The sequence below is a fragment of the Schistocerca nitens genome, chromosome 3, assembly GCF_023898315.1.
Source record: "Schistocerca nitens isolate TAMUIC-IGC-003100 chromosome 3, iqSchNite1.1, whole genome shotgun sequence".
Lineage (NCBI taxonomy): Eukaryota > Metazoa > Arthropoda > Insecta > Orthoptera > Acrididae > Schistocerca > Schistocerca nitens.
Window position 1 is genome coordinate 768,153,585 of NC_064616.1, and position 18,834 is coordinate 768,172,418.

Here is an 18,834-nt window from a genome sequence, read left to right on the forward strand (position 1 = left end):
TCATGGTTACTACAAATATTGGAAATATACAAAATAGATCCTAAATTGATACAGTTCCTAAACATAGTAATGAAAAATTGGAAAACCACACTTAATATCCAAACAAATTCAAATAATATCACATCACAGCCAATACAGATTAAGCGTGGAATATACCAAGGAGACTCATTAAGTCCTTTCTGGTTCTGCCTTGCTCTGAACCCACTATCCAACATGCTAAATAATACAAATTATGGATACAATATTACTGGAACATACCCACACAAAATCACACATTTGCTATACATGGATGATCTAAAACTACTGGCAGCAACAAAACAACAACTCAACCAATTACTAAAGATAACAGGATGATTCAGCAATGATATAAGTATGGCTTTTGGAACAGACAAATGTAAGAAAAATAGCATAGTCAAGGGAAAACACACTAAACAAGAAGATTACATATTGTATAACCACAGCGACTGCATAGAAGCGATGGAAAAAACGGATGCCTATAAATATCTAGGATACAGACAAAAAATAGGAATAGATAATACAAATATTAAAGAAGAACTAAAAGAAAAATATAGACAAAGACTAACAAAAATACTGAAAACAGAATTGACAGCAAGAAACAAGACAAAAGCTATAAATACTTATGCCATACCAATATTGACCTACTCATTTGGAGTAGTGAAATGGAGTAACACAGACCTAGAAGCACTCAATACACTTACACGATCACAATGCCACAAATATAGAATACATCACATACACTCAGCAACAGAAAGATTCACATTAAGCAGAAAGGAAGGAGGAAGGGGATTTATCGATATAAAAAACCTACATTATGGACAGGTAGACAATTTAAGAAAATTCTTTATAGAACGAGCAGAAACTAGCTAAATACACAAAGCAATCACTCATATAAATACATCGGCTACACCACTACAATTTCATAACCACCTCTACAACCCTTTAGACCACATAACATCAACAGATACGAAGAAAGTAAATTGGAAAAAGAAAACACTTCATGGCAAGCACCCGTATCATATAACACAGCCACACATCGATCAAGACGCATCCAACACATGGCTAAGAAAAGGCAATATATACAGTGAGACAGAAGGATTCATGATTGCAATACAGGATCAAACAATAAACACCAGGTATTACAGCAAGCATATTATTAAAGATCCCAATACCACAACAGATAAATGCAGACTTTGTAAACAACAAATAGAAACAGTAGATCACATCACAAGCGGATGTACAATACTAGCAAATACAGAATACCCCAGAAGACATGACAATGTCGCAAAAATAATACATCAACAGCTTGCCTTACAACATAAACTTTTAAAACAACAAGTTCCTACATACAAGTATGCACCACAAAATGTACTGGAGAATGATGAATACAAATTATACTGGAACAGAACCATTATAACAGATAAAACAACGCCACATAAAAAACCTGACATCATACTCACCAATAAAAAGAAGAAATTAACACAACTAATCGAAATATCCATACCCAATACAACAAATATACAAAAGAAAACAGGAGAAAAAATTGAAAAATACATCCAACTGGCTGAGGAAGTCAAAGACATGTGGCATCAGGATAAAGTTGACATCATACCAATTATACTATCAACTACAGGAGTCATACCACACAATATCCACCAGTACATCAATGCAATACAGCTACATCCAAACATATATATACAACTACAGAAATCCGTAATTATTGATACATGTTCAATTACCCGAAAGTTCCTAAATGCAATATAACACATACCGTACAGTTAATAGGAAGTGACGCTTGATCAAGGTCCGCGTCACCTTCCATTCTCAACCAGACTTAACGTCTGAGAAAGTAAAGATGATGATGATAATAATAATAATAATAATAATAATAATAATAATAATAATAATAATAATAATAATAATAATAATAATAATAATAATAATAAGAAGAAGAAGAAGAAGAAGAAGAAGAAGAATATTTAAAGATTAATTATTTATGTAGTATTTTAAAAGAAAAATACAGATTTTGAAGAAAATATAAGTAATAAAGTACTGTGTGTGCCTTTTGTTCTGATGGTTGTATTAAGGTAAGAAGCTTGTGAGTTTCATAAATCACTAGTTTCATTACTTCACATATATGCATACACGGAATATATGTTACTTCATAAGCAAATTCTATGCTTTTCTTTGTAAGCATTATAATATTCTTGCCTCACAGGTAGTTTTGAGCTTGCTGTGTTACGGATGAGTCGATATTATGATCTAAGTCAAAATAGTGTACTCTATTCTGACACAATGCTGCCACAAGATGCCTTCTATACTAATGAGACTGCTGAAATGAAGCTGGTGACGTGTGTGTTTGAATTTGCAAAAAGTGTAGCTGAACTGAAGTTAACAGAAACAGAACTGGCATTATATTCAGCATGCATTCTGCTTTCAACAGGTGTGTACTTTATAAACATGTTATTTCAAAACAAAATCTTCTTTTAATTGCATATATTATGTATTAATGTGTCATACAAGTGTTTTTGATGGCCTTACTTAATTGTGATGTACCATGGGCTTACGTGTTGCAGTTTACATAACTGGCTTTCATAGATTATTTAAAAAAGAAGAAACTGATTTCTTATGAGTATTTTCATTCACTGCTGAATTACAGAATAATTTTGGGTGGAAATTTAACTTCATGTGACAATGCTGTCTGTTTCACGTATGACACAGGCACTGTGCCCAGTGTTGTGCAGGAGTTAATACCAGGGAGGCAGGCTCTTATCACCGTTTATTCTCCTTTCCATTCTTTGGGCTGTGGCAGGTGGCAGTTCAGTTTTATGTGAACTGATGAGTTAGGAGCAGCATTGGAAAGGAGTCCAAAAAAATCTTAGCAACATCTAACACTTCACATTGGTGTGTCAGTAGCATCTGTTCATAGATCTCTGCACAAACTCAAACTCACACTTTACAAAGTAACACTAGTGCAGTAACTGACAAATTCAGATAAGGTTTCTCTGTTTCAGGGTAGTAGAGGATGGTTCCTGTCACCAAAAATAACTTGTAATATTTTCATAAATTCATTGGCAGTGTGTGCATTGGCATTGTCCTCTACAAAATAGCTTTTAGGTATTAAATCCCAAGAAAGATGTTGCAATATGTTATTCCATATCTATCAGAAGTTAAAGTTTGCTGGAAACAGATGTCATTAATTTGTGTTGCACTAATTGCACATTGTGCTCCTGTTCTCACACAATACAGAGGCTCTTGGTTTAACTGACAAGGATTATTCAGAATACCAACCTCATTACTGTTCTGTGAGTTAACATTCCTGAAGAATGCAGAAAGAATTAGAAAAAAGAGCATTTGAGAATCTACTTCTCCATAGTGCACAAACTTCCACAGCCAGTTGCATTACTGATGTCAAGTGACAATGTCAGAACTGGTCTGTCCGTGTACTACCTTAACTTTGGATGGTTTGAGTTAGAGTTTGTGCACAACTCTGGGAGCAGATGCTACTTGAAACCAGGCAGAAGTGCTGAAGGCACCAACAGTTATCTCAGATTTCTTTCCAGGGCCAGTCCTAACTTGACAGAATTTGGTTGAATCTGATACGCTACCCATCAAAGGTCAAGGATCAAGCAACAGTGTAAACAGTAAACACAACCTGCCACCTTGTGCACAGCACTGTGAGCAGATGCTACTTGGACATCAGTCAGAAGTACTGAATGGGCCAACAGTTTTCTCAGATTTCTTTCCAAGGCCACTCTTAACTTGACAGAATGTGGATAAAACTGATACACTACCCACCAAAGATCGAGGAACTGACCACAGTGTAAACAGTAAACACAACCTGCCACCTTTGTAGTGGTTCCCACTAACACTGTTGATAAAATATTGATATATCAATATTTTTTCCATAAGTATTGATATATATCAGAGATCTTTTTCCACCAATATGTCAATATCAAGTGCTAATATTTTTACTTTATATTATATCTTTGTCACAATTTTTGGTAAATATTTGACGTTGTTATTTCAAAGTTGTAGTAGAACATAATTCTCCTTTCACTGTGTGAAGGAGTCTTACTAATTTTCAAGCTTTCATCACACCCAGTCTTTCTCTTTTGACTGTGTGAAGCAAGTATATGTGGCACAAAAGAAGATTGTACTGGGGGGTGGGGGGTGGGGGGGGTGATGTGAATGGAATAACAAGATTTCCAAGGATCAGCATTCTTCAAAAACAGTTGCTGAAAAAGATGAACAAGAATGTAAATGACAAGACTGGTCTTCTTCGTGGGTGAAGACATGTGAGGGCAAAAGGTGATGTAATTGGTGCTCAGTGCTACCAACAGAAAATGCAACGTTTAGCTTCAGTATGCAATTTTGACACTGCACGTGCCAAGTCATTGCCGTTGACAGAAAGAAAAAGACAGGGAAGTCGATGTGAAGTGAAGTGTTCCTGCCAAATCTGATATGTGACTAAGTCTAGCAACAGACCCATCAGACACCTTTTATTGTGCCACTTACATGCAGTTACCATTGTTAGCAAAGTGGTTATGTCGAGCATGAGTGTACATTGTTTTCTTTCAATTCTTGCTGTGAGAGGGGTAGGCATGCTGGTAGCTTGTCGATGTGCAGAATATCTAATAATAAATCTGTACGTAAATACACAGCTCTAAAACCTGCTGTATATTTACAATGTGCAGCCAATATTTTTATAGGCAGATATGTTGATATATTTCCATTGACATATCCATACTTTTTTATATATTAAGAGTCAATAATGATATTTTATAAAATATTGATGTATTGGATTCCTGATATTTTTAAAAATATCAACATTCCTAGTTCCCACACAATACTTGACATAGTGCTTATGGTGTATGGGAAACATCCTCTAATTTCAGAACACAGAAGTATATTAAAAGAACTGTATCTTGTATTAGTTGTGGAACATCCTACAAGGACCTTACTTAAGAAAACTTATTATTTTAACAGTTGTTTCATAATGCATACATTCGCTAATGTCCACTGTTATTAACAATATCTGTAGTTTCTAAAAAGTAGTGAGAAGTATAAATATAATCTATAATGTTATGAATATTCTTGCCTGTATGTGTGTGTGTGTGTGTGTTCTGCATCTCCTCGTAAACCACTGCGTCAGTTTCAACTAAATTTGGTAGTCGTACAACTCATTGTCTGGAAAGAAGTACTTAGAATCACCTAACTCTTACTGGGGTTTGGTGGCGAGTACATGGACAGATGGAGGGTCAAGAGGATATGAATAGAGAGAAGGAGAAGAAGATGGACACAGAGAGAGGGAGGAAGATGAGATGTGTGCAGTTTATGCGACATGTGTACACAGGTGAAGCCTAAGGTAAAAAAGAACAAAAACACTTTATAGAAAGACTTCACAGGCTTAACATTTCTACAGAAATGAATGACAATACATGGCTACACATGTTTACAACAACATGCCAAGGTACACTGACTGCTTTGTGGGTAATTTATCAGAATTAAGGACTGAATTTGTTGGGCTACTTCTTTTACTCCATTGAAGAGTATCTTCACAGAAACAATTAATATTTATGTATCTACTGGGTTATAGTATAATCAGTATTTTAACTGTAATATTCTGATGTTTCATAATGTTAATTGATGTCATTGGATTGTTTTTAAATAAAACCAACATTCTTCCCTTTTTGCCGCATCCCAGAGATTCCTTTCTGTGGGATCAATGGAGTATGATTAATATAATGAGGTGTAATAATCTGGCATGAGATGTTCAAATACAAATTACTACAAACCGTCATCAATGCAACCCATTTTTCTTCTATGTTGTGTTGTATCCTTAAGTGAATCTGCAGGTATGAAGCTACACCTATGATGTGAACTGTTTTGTGAGAGTGGAGTGTTGTACATCAGAGGTTTTATATCAGTTTAGTGCATACATTCATAGCATTTTTGTTTTGCATGTTGGCATTCTGGTAGCTATAGGTTTATTTACTGATTGTCAGTTTTTATTTATAGTTCACTGTTGCTATTTGCATTTACATGTTGTCCTTTTGTCATTTGGAGGTAGTGAGCAGAGCTGTGGATGCCAGAAAATGGAATGCTGAGTAGACAAATCAGACCATTTCCAACATATTATTCTGTTTGAGTCTTATATAATGGTGACAGCAGTAGAGTCAGCCAGAAATTTTGATTCTCCACATTCAGGAAGACCTTAGTTTGATGAGCATCATTTATACACATTAATCCACACTCATTTGTGTCAGTGTGTTCAAGAACTGGCAAATACAATGAACTGTGGCCATTCCACCATTATGAGACATTTTCAGCTTCTAAGCTTTGAAGCCTGTTTTTGATCAGCTTCAGTTTTGAAATTCTTTTTTCCACTGCTGTTTGTGATCACAAGACACAGCTACAGTCTTAAAGTGACCTCATTATTAAGACAAAAAATTGAAATTTTATAGGTCCTGGTTTGGGTGAAGTGAGATACAGAAGAAATAGACTTTCTGCAGAATTGAACTCATTCCAAACTGCCAACATTCCATTAACCATTCCTGTAAAAGTCTTAGTGGTTTTGTAAACTGAAGTGCCACATGACTGACTGGGTGCCACTTGGGATTTGATATGAGGATCAGGGTGCTACACCATAGCCTAGGTAGCCTGCATACATGTGGCACTTCTTAGGTATACATACACCGACAAGGCTTCTGCATGCATCTTGTGACCTTACATTGGACCTATAATCTGCCACACAACATGTACAACACAAGACATTTTACTTATTGTGCATAGTTCTGTATCACTGTGTTGAGTGTTTCTTCTTCGTGAATCATAGCTCTTCCCTTTGTAATAATTTTTGGATGATATGTATGCTTTTCTTTAATCCAGGGGATATTAATCTTTTATATTATTATTTTTATTCAGAGTAGGCAAACTTTGTTCTGAATTCAGACTATGTACATCCTCAGGAGAGAGAGGATTAAATTAGCATAAACTACCCTGTTCCCTAACTGCCTCTCCCTCCCTGCTGTCAGCCATTCTCCCCCACCCCCTCCCCTCACCACCTCCTTGCAACCTCCTCATCTCTCAACACAACCCCTTAGATCGGTCAGGGTGCTGGGTGCTAAACTAGGATAATGTGGTTGGCTGGGATAGATAGATAGATAGATAGATAGATAGATAGGGAGAGAGAGAGGGAGAATAACTTAGCATCAGGGAACAAACTTGGTTAAGAACGCTTCATGAAAATATTTATTATATTGAATATTAAGGTCTAATTAAATTGATAATAAGTCATGTCATATTATGGTCACTTAATTTTGATAATTCTTTTCGTACATCATTTTGGAGCTTATTTGTGACCTACAGCACTTTATTTTCCAAATACCATGTGCCATAAAACATGTTAGTACTAATCTTTTTGCAATTTTAGATCGCCCAGGCCTTAAAGGTTTGGCTGAAATCAGCCGACTGAGTCAAGCAGTGTTGAGAGCACTGCGCTTAGAGTTGGATCGGAATCATGCTGTGCCCATCAAGGGAGATGTCACTGTCTGTGATGCTATGCTCGCCAAGATAGCCACACTCAGGTTTGTGTTACACTGTTTTTATTCCCAAGTCTGAAGTGAATGTTGTGTTATAGTCATTATTTCAACAGCCATTTTTACAAATTTGTGTTATCATATTTTATTTAAGTGTGAAATTTGGTGCCAAATTGCTAGTGAATATAAGAAAATAAACCACCATTTGCATGGAAGTATTGCTGAGTAATCTTAGGAAGGGTCTTGATATTCTTGTGAGGTGCTGTATGCTGTATTATTTCTTTTTTACAGCTGAACAGTGCATCAGATTTCTTACCCTATATTTTAGGAATCCGTCAACGTACTATGATCTCTGTGCACCCCATTGCAATTTTCCACATATTTTGTGAGAAATGAAAGTCTTGAGGCACCCTGAAAGGGTCATGGTGTTAATTATTATAGTGTGAAACACTATACAAAAATTGTTCTTAACTGTTTGTAGTTTGGATTTACTGCATTTTGCATCATATAAAAACAAATAAGAAGTATAATTTGTATTTAGCTGAAAAGCCTTGGATGTAAAGTAATTACAGTGATTTCATACGGAATGCCTGTGCCAGTGCTGTTGCATCATACATAATGTACCAGGCATTGCTCGATGTGCGATGATCTGGTGAGAACCAGTGACATGTACCATCCACCTAGCCACTGAAGTGGCTCAATAAGAGCACAACTTGTTTGGTTGGCAGTTTTCTTGCAGAATGCTTGAAGATGCACATGTCTTTTAAGAGGACTGCTGCTGCTTAGAGACACAGGGGCAATATCTGTGATTATAATGTTAGGTGGCCTGCACAAGATACAGCAAAACAAGTCAGTGGTAGTCCATACAGAACACATAAAGTTGGTTGAAACATACATTTGTAATAATTAGAGGTCTGTGTGGATGTCTGCCGTCAGTATTTTCAGCTAATAACCTGTACCAATGTGGATATCCGTGGGTATATCTATGAATATACACAGTACTAATAATTACTTTGTAGTTAAAGGTTAATACTAAAATTTTGGTCTGGTTACATTACATGTGATTGGTGAACTCTTCTTTATGAAGTGACATTGCAAACTGAACGTAAAGGTAGCCAAAGTCTATAGGTATTCGTGGAATTTTTGCAAAGGCATGGCTTGAAAGAAATCTGTTTTCTTTCTTATCTCCTAGTTACAAGTGTTTTACATGCACTAATTTGTGCTAATTGTGAAGCATGTGATGGATAACATCCCTGGCCAGTGGCTACCTGCATTGTAGATAATGTGAAGTTTCTGCCACTCTCCATTAATTCTTTGTAGCGCTTGGGTGATTAAAGTGTGTGAAGTATCTGCACTGGCAAAATAGAAATGCAGAAAACACAAGATCAAAACCAACTTATTGGACTCACCAAAACGAAACAATAATACAATATCCAAAAGAACAACTGACTCGATCCCAACTGCAGATCGACACAAATAATAATAATAATAATAATAATAATAATAATAATAAAGAAGCCTCGGACAAGCGCCGTCATGGTCGGGGACGACGCTTGAACCCTATGCCCGCCCACAATGGTAACGACACTGCTAGCCAACTGGAAAATGATTTAAATCCAAATAGAGGTGTTTTGCAGGATATGCTTCCTGCAACCACTCTAGAAGGAAAACAAAGACAGAGGATGAGATGGTCAGATGAAGTTAATCGACACCTCATGTTCTGTTATTACCAAGCAACAAACCTAGGAACCAACACAACTGGATACAGATCACAAGTATACACAACATTTATTACTAGATACCCAGAATTAAAATTTTTAACAGAACAACGACTAGCTGATCAGATCCGTGTAATAATCAAAAATAACAGGATACCCCAGTCAGAATTAGAAAACATCAAACAACAAGTACAACAAATACTGGAACAAAATAATGTGCAATCAGAAGAAGAAGAAAATATAGTAATGGACTCAAACATCCCAGAGCAAACAAACAAAGAACAACACGCATCAATTAAACAATCAGAGGAAAACGAAATCTTAAGACAGCCACCAGAACAAGCACAAATAGAACATGAAGTGACACACATGTTAGATATAGAAGAAAAATTTCAGCTGACATATATAGAATACAAAGACACAAATACAGACATTAGACCATTCTTGCATAGACCACCAAATAACCCACAAGTCGAAACGACAATAAAAACTATCAACACAATCATACACAACAAAATAAATGAAAATACAACTATGGAAGAGTTACAACTACTGCTTTATATAGGAGCACTCACTACACTAAATATACACACTAGGCAGAGATCAGAACCAACCAACATACAGAAGAAACCCACAAAACCAGCATGGCAACACAGGCTACAGATCAGAATAGAAAAACTGAGAAAGGATATCGGACAGCTAACACAATTTATAAGAAATGAAATGTCAGAAAAAAAGAACGAAAAAAGTTAGGTAAAATCTCACAACAAGAAGCGATAGAGCAATTAGATGAAAAGAAACAGAAATTACAAGCATTGGCCAAACGACTTAGAAGATACAAAAAAAGTGAAAATAGAAGGAAACAAAACCAAACATTCAACACAAACCAAAAGAAATTTTACCAGACAATAGATAACACACACATTAAAATAGACAATCCACCAAACATAACAGACATGGAACACTTCTGGAGCAACATATGGTCAAACCCGGTACAACATAACAGGCATGCACGGTGGATACAAGCAGAAACAGACACATACAAGATGATACCACAAATGCCTGAAGTGATCATTTTGCAACATGAAGTCACCCAAGCAATTAATTCTACTCACAATTGGAAAGCCCCTGGAAAAGATAAAATAGCAAATTTCTGGCTAAAGAAGTTCACCTCAACACACTCACATCTAACTAAATTATTTACCAGTTACATTGCAGACCCATACACATTCCCTGATACACTTACACATGGAATAACTTATCTGAAACCTAAAGATCAAGCAGACACAGCAAACCCTGCTAAATATCGCCCCATAACATGCCTACCAACAATATACAAAATATTAACTTCAGTCATTACACAGAAATTAATGACACATACAACACAGAACAAAATTATAAATGAAGAACAAAAGGGCTGTTGCTAAGGAGCACGAGGATGTAAAGAGCAACTGATAATAGATGCAGAGGCGACATATCAAGCTAAAACTAAACAAAGGTCGCTACACTAAGCATACATTGATTACCAAAAAGCTTTTGATAGTGTACCCCACTCGTGGTTACTACAAATATTGGAAATATACAAAGTAGATCATAAATTGATACAGTTCCTAAACATAGTAATGAAAAATTGGAAAACCACACTTAATATCCAAACAAATTCAAATAATATCACATCACAGCCAATACAGATTAAGCGTGGAATATACCAAGGAGACTCATTGAGTCCTTTCTGGTTCTGCCTTGCTCTGAACCCACTATCCAACATGCTAAATAATACAAATTATGGATACAATATTACTGGAACATACCCACACAAAATCACACATTTGCTATACATGGATGATCTAAAACTACTGGCAGCAACAAAACAACAACTCAACCAATTACTAAAGATAACAGAAGTATTCAGCAATGATATAAGTATGGCTTTTGGAACAGACAAATGTAAGAAAAATAGCATTGTCAAGGGAAAACACACTAAACAAGAAGATTACGTACTTGATAACCACAGCGACTGCATAGAAGCGATGGAAAAAACAGATGCCTATAAATATCTAGGATACAGACAAAAAATAGGAATTGATAATACAAATATTAAAGAAGAACTAAAAGAAAACTATAGACAAAGACTAACAAAAATACTGAAAACAGAAGTGACAGCAAGAAACAAGACAAAAGCTATAAATACTTATGCTGTACCAATATTGACCTACTCATTTGGAGTAGTGAAATGGAGTAACACAGACCTAGAAGCACTCAATACACTTACACGATCACAATGCCACAAATATAGAATACATCACATACATTCAGCAACAGAAAGATTCACATTAAGCAGAAAGGAAGAAGGAAGGGGATTTATCGACATAAAAAACCTACATTATGGACAGGTAGACAATTTAAGAAAATTCTTTATAGAACGAGCAGAAACTAGCAAAATACACAAAGCAATCACTCATATAAATACATCAGCTACACCATTGCAATTTCATAACCACTTCTACAACCCTTTAGATCACATAACATCAACAGATACGAAGAAAATAAATTGGAAAAAGAAAACACTACATGGCAAGCACCCGTATCATTTAACACAGCCACACATCGATCAAGACGCATCCAACATATGGCTAAGAAAAGGCAATATATACAGTGAGACGGAAGGATTCATGATTGCAATACAGGATCAAACAATAAACACCAGATATTACAGCAAGCATATTATTAAAGATCCCAATACCACAACAGATAAATGCAGACTTTGCAAACAACAAATAGAAACAGTAGATCACATCACAAGCGGATGTACAATACTAGCAAATACAGAATACCCCAGAAGACATGACAATGTAGCAAAAATAATACATCAACAGCTTGCCTTACAACATAAACTTATAAAACAACACGTTCCCACATACAAGTATGCACCACAAAGTGTACTGGAGAATGATGAATTCAAATTATACTGGAACAGAACCATTATAACAGATAAAACACCACCATATAACACACCTGACATCACACTCACCAATAAAAAGAAGAAATTAACACAACTAATCGAAATATCCATACCCAATACAACAAATATACAGAAGAAAACAGGAGAAAAAATTGAAAAATACATCCAACTGGCTGAGGAAGTCAAGGATATGTGGCATCAGGATAAAGTTGACATTATACCAATTATACTATCAACTACAGGAGTCATACCACACAATATCCACCAGTACATCAATGCAATACAGCTACATCCAAACTTATATATACAACTACAGAAATCAGTAATTATTGATACATGTTCAATTACCCGAAAGTTCCTAAATGCAATATAACACATACCATACAGTTAAAAGGAAGTGACGCTTGATCAAGGTCCGCGTCACTTTCCATTTTTAACCAGACTTAACGTCTGAGAAAGTAAAGAATAACAATAATAATAATAATAATAATAATAATAATAATGACCCATCCCTTCACGGGGAGTGAACACACAGTTCTACAATGTCAAGAGGTTCGTTGACTATACCAAGAGATCGTCCAGCTAGAAGAGGCATCTGGCCGTGGCGGCAGCTCTGTATTCTTCTGAGTGATGCATTGAACTACCTTTTGCCGGCAGTGTGCCGCCTTATAAAGCCCATTGGCAAATGTATCTGCCAGAACTATTTGTGATCACGTGCCTGGCATAGCAAAGTTGTTTCTAGGCTAGCTGCAAACTCTGGTGAAGCTGGTCTGCATGCTCTGTGAACGGATAGGTGCTACGATGTCCGAAGTGTACGGCCACAGCAGTGTGCATCAGAGTTAAGACTACTGAGAGTACATTAATAAAATATAAATGTGGATTTTATTTAGTTCAAGGTGAAGCACGGTGACGGTACACTAAACAACAACACAAATTCTGACTGATGATTTGTCAGTAGTTTGGGTAAAGTTTTGATGCTAAGGAGAAAATTAAGGATATAGTGGCTTGTTTTACATATTCTTGCAGTGAATGCTAAACTAAGGTTGCTTACTCTAGGTGAGATGTCAAAATTCCTTAACTCTTTATAAATTTAATGGAAGTTGCAACAAAGAAAAACTTGTCAACCTCTTCAGTAAAGACACTTTACCTTTTGAATTTGCAAATGGAGGTGGTTTTGTTGAAACAGCACCCCCTGTTATTGATGTGGAAGCCAAATATGAGGCAGTGACTGCTTAGGACTTGCAAACTTATCCAGTTATAAATTCAAGGAATTTACAGAAAATCACCAATCTTCTACATGAAACTGTTTTGGGAGAGGTAAAACAAATTTTCACATGTGTAGAAGGGGCACTAACAACTGAACTATGGACAAATTTATATAAAAAAATAAACTATATGAGAGTGGCTGCACATTAAATTACTAACAGTGAAAAGAGAAAAACTTGGTGACTGAGTGTAGTACACCAGTGATTAAAAAGAAGAAAAGAAAAAAAAAAAAAAAATAGAGGGCGAGAGAGAAACAGAGAGAATATTGATGTGGAGCTGCTGAAGATATTCTCAGTGTTTGGTTTATTTGGAACCATTGAAAACTGTTCATTTGTTACAAATAGAAGTCCAAATGTTGTAACAGCAGCTCACCAGTGTAATGGACTTTCATGCTTAACACATATCCTCGGTACTGTGCTAGAGTAGTGAGCTGCAGGGATCAATGTTGTTGTTGTTGTTGTTGTGGTCTTCAGTCCTGAGACTGGTTTGATGCAGCTCTCCATGCTACTCTATCCTGTGCAAGCTTCTTCATCTCCCAGTACCTACTGCAACCTACATCCTTCTGAATCTGCTTAGTGTATTCATCTCTTGGTCTCCCTCTACGAATTTTACCCTCCATGCTGCCCTCCAATGATAAATTTGTGATCACTTGATGCCTCAAAACGTGTCCTACCAACCGGTCCCTTCTTCTTGTCACGTTGTGCCACAAACTCCTCTTCTCCCCAATTTTATTCAATACCTCCTCATTAGTTATGTGATCTATCCATCTAATCTTCAGCATTCTTCTATATCACCACATTTCGAAAGCTTCTATTCTCTTCTTGTCCAAACTATTTATCGTCCAGGTTTCACTTCCATACATGGCTACACTCCATACAAATACTTTCAGAAACGACTTCCTGACACTTAAATCTATACTCGATGTTAACAAATTTCTCTTCTTCAGAAACGATTTCCTTGCCATTGCCAGTCTACATTTTATATCCTCTCTACTTCGACCATCATCAGTTATTTTGCTCCCCAAATAGCAAAACTCCTTTACTACTTTAAGTGTCTCATTTCCTAATCTAATACCCTCAACATCACCTGACTTAATTCGACTACATTCCATTATCCTCGTTTTGCTTTTGTTGATGTTCATCTTATACCCTCCTTTCAAGACACTGTCCATTCCGTTCAACTGCTCTTCCAAGTCCTTTGGTGTCTCTGACAGAATTATAATGTCATCGGCGAACCTCAAAGTTTTTATTTCTTCTCCATGGATTTTAATACCTACTCCGAATTTTTCTTTTGTTTCCTTTATTGCTTGCTCAATATACAGATAGAATAACATCGGGGAGAGGCTACAACCCTGTCTTACTCCCTTCCCAACCACTGCTTCCCTTTCATGTCCCTCGACTCTTATAACTGCCATCTGGTTTCTGTACAAATTGTAAATAGCCTTTCGCTCCCTGTATTTTACCCCTGCCACCTTTAGAATTTGAAAGAGAGTACTCCAGTCAACATTGTCAAAAGCTTTCTCTAAGTCTACAAATGCTAGAAACGTAGGTTTGCCTTTCCTTAATCTTTCTTCTAAGATAAGTCGTAAGGTCAGTATTGCCTCACGTGTTCCAGTATTTTTACGGAATCCAAACTGATCTTCCCCGAGGTCGGCTTCTACTAGTTTTTCCATTCATCTGTAAAGAATTCGTGTTAGTATTTTGCAGCTGTGGCTTATTAAACTGATTGTTTGGTAATTCTCACATCTGTCAACACCTGCTTTCTTTGGGATTGGAATTATTATATTCTTCTTGAAGTCTGAGGGTATTTTGCCTGTTTCATACATCTTGCTCACCAGATGGTAGAGTTTTGTCAGGACTGGCTCTCCCAAGGCCATCAGTAGTTCCAGTGGAATGTTGTCTACTCCGGGGGCCTTGTTTCGACTCGGGTCTTTCAGTGCTCTGACAAACTTTTCACGCAGTATCGTATCTCCCATTTCATCTTCATCTACATCCTCTTCCATTTCCGTAATATTGTCCTCAAGTACATCGCCCTTGTATAGACCCTCTATATACTCCTTCCACCTTTCTGCTTTCCCTTCTTTGCTTAGAACTGGGTTTCCATCTGAGCTCTTGATGTTCATACAAGTGGTTCTCTTATCTCCAAAGGTCTCTTTAATTTTCCTGTAGGCAGTATCTATCTTACCCCTAGTGAGATAAGCCTCTACATCCTTAGATTTGTCCTCTAGCCATCCCTGCTTAGCCATTTTGCACTTCCTGTCAATCTCATTTTTGAGACGCTTGTATTCCTTTTTGCCTGCTTCATTTACTGCATTTTTATATTTTCTCCTTTCATCAATTAAATTCAATATATCTTCTGTTACCCAAGGATTTCCACTAGCCCTCGTCTTTTTACCTACTTGATCCTCTGCTGCCTTCACTACTACATCCCTCAAAGCTACCCATTCTTCTTCTACTGTATTTCTTTCCCCCATTCCTGTCAATTGTTTCCTTATGCTCTCCCTGAAACTCTGTACAACCTCTGGTTCTTTCAGTTTATCCAGGTCCCATCTCCTTAAATTCCCACCTTTTTCCAGTTTCTTCAGTTTTAATCTACAGGTCATAACCAATAGATTGTGGTCAGAGTCCACATCTGCCCCTGGAAATGTCTTACAATTTAAAACCTGGTTCCTAAATCTCTGTCTTACCATTATATGATCTATCTGATACCTTTTAGTATCTCCAGGGTTCTTCCATGTATACAACCTTCTTTCATGATTCTTAAACCAAGTGTTAGCTATGATTAAGTTATGCTCTGTGCAAAATTCTACCAGGCGGCTTTTTCTTTCATTTCTTAGCCCCAATCCATATTCACCTACTACGTTTCCTTCTCTCCCTTTTCCTACACTCGAATTCCAGTCACCCATGACTATTAAATTTTCGTCTCCCTTCACTATCTGAATAAATTCTTTTATTTCATCATACATTTCTTCAATTTCTTCGTCATCTGCAGAGCTAGTTGGCATATAAACTTGTACTACTGTAGTAGGTGTGTGCTTCGCATCTATCTTGGCCACAATAATGCGTTCACTAAGCTGTTTGTAGTAGCTTACCCGCGTTCCTATTTTCCTATTCATTATTAAACCTACTCCTGCATTACCCCTATTTGACTTTGTGTTTATAACCCTGTAGTCACCTGACCAGAAGTCTTGTTCCTCCTGCCACCGAACTTCACTAATTCCCACTATATCTAACTTTAACCTATCCATTTCCCTTTTCAAATTTTCTAACCTACCTGCCCAATTAACGGACCTGACATTCCACGCTCCGATCCGTAGAACGCCAGTTTTCTTTCTCCTGATAACGACATCCTCTTGAGTAGTCCCCGCCCGGAGATCCGAATGGGGGACTATTTTACCTCCGGAATATTTTACCCAAGAGGACGCCATCATCATTTAATCATACAGTAAAGCTGCATGCAGGGATCAATAGGATCTCGTTAAGTTTTGGAAAGAGACGACATTCAGCAATGTTGGCAAAGGTTGGTGAAAGGTGAAATGGACACCTATTGCAGCTAACTAGACATAAGAACTTCATTAGTCCATAGTGGTTCCAAGTTTTGGCTACTTTGTACAAGGAAAATGAAGCTGATTTAATTACCTCTATTTAAAAAAAATATTGGAAGACACAATTAAGCTTTATAATTCTATTTACCAATGTCTGCTATGGTCTTGAAACATCTAAAAAACACAAACCCTTAATTTGTATCTGTAGTAGAAATTGAAACTAATCTCATTTCTGGAAAGGGGTGAAGGTGAAACTCCATTTTCAATTAATTTGAAGGCTTCAGAAAAACTGCTTTTGATATATAAATGGGAATCAATAAAAACACACACTCTTGTAATATATTAAAATGCTAAATATCAGAACTTGAAATGATTCACAAATTTAGGAAATAAATAGCAAGAAAGTGTCCACCGATCAAATGAAAGGTAAATACTATATCCAAAATTCCCATAAAGAAACAGAAGTGTGATAGATATTCCAATGAATAGTATGACTCATCACAAGGCGAATCTAAAAAGAGATATCAGCACTCTGAGGATGAAACAGTGATGTTTATCAATGAAAAAATTCAGTTTATGGCATGGAATGACATGATAGTTTTCTTTCACAGACAAAAGCATATATCCCTATCTTTTGAAGCAGGTGAATGTTATATTACTCCTTTCCATCATGCAACACACCATCAGCGAGGAGAGTCTTCGCTGTGGAGCAAATAATCCTGGACTACTGCAAATCTTTCAGGCCACAGGCAACTGATAACATTATTTTTCTGAGTAGTATATTTTAAAACATAGATAGCTGTACAGATTCCTCAGTCTTAGAGATAAAATTATTTCTCATTTTCTAAGTTTCCCAATTGTTCCAGTTTCTTGTGATGTCTAAGCCAGCATTAGATGTATAAAGGAAATATGTAGTGTAAAATTAGTGATGTTTTTCCTTAAAATTTTGATGTTAGATTTACTGCAATGACAGCCTTACATTATTATTATTTCTTTACTTTCTCAGACTTTTTTTAAGTCTGGTTAAGAATGGAGTGACGCGGACCTTTATCAAGCGTCACTTCCTTTTTGCTGTACGGTACATGTTATATTGCATTTAGGAACTTTCGGGTAATTGAACATGTATCAATAATTACGGATTTCTGTAATTGTATATATATGTTTGGATGTAGCTGTATTGCATTGATGTATTGGTGGATATTGTGTGGTATGACTCCTGTAGTTGATAGTATAATTGGTATGATGTCAACTTTATCCTGATGCCACATGTCTTTGACTTCCTCAGCCAGTTGGATGTATTTTTCAATTTTTTCTCCTGTTTTCTTTTGTATATTTGTTGTATTGGGTATGGATATTTCGATTAATTGTGTTAATTTCTTCTTTTTATTGGTGAGTATGATGTCAGGTTTGTTATGTGGCGTTGTTTTATCTGTTATAATGGTTCTGTTCCAGTATAATTTGTATTCATCATTCTCCAGTACATTTTGTGGTGCATACTTGTATGTAGGAACGTGTTGTTTTATAAGTTTATGTTGTAAGGCAAGCTGTTGATGTATTATTTTTGCGACATTGTCATGTCTTCTGGGGTATTCTGTATTTGCTAGTGTTGTACATCCGCTTGTGATGTGATCTACTGTTTCTATTTGTTGTTTACAAAGTCTGCATTTATCTGTTGTGGTATTGGGATCTTTAATAATATGCTTGCTGTAATACCTGGTGTTTATTGTTTGATCCTGTATTGCAATCATGAATCCTTCCGTCTCACTGTATATATTGCCTTTTCTT

General features: G+C 36.4%; 1 protein-coding gene across 1 annotated transcript in view; it reads left to right on the plus strand.

Annotated features, from left to right (window-relative positions):
• LOC126249424 (probable nuclear hormone receptor HR3) overlaps positions 1 to 18,834 on the plus strand; it is a 329,185-nt gene that overhangs the window by 296,959 nt on the left and 13,392 nt on the right. Inside the window, exons 10-11 of the mRNA XM_049951077.1 lie at positions 2,237 to 2,461; positions 7,454 to 7,607. Coding sequence (XP_049807034.1) covers positions 2,237 to 2,461; positions 7,454 to 7,607 — 379 coding nt within the window. The remainder of the gene's footprint in view (positions 1 to 2,236; positions 2,462 to 7,453; positions 7,608 to 18,834) is intronic.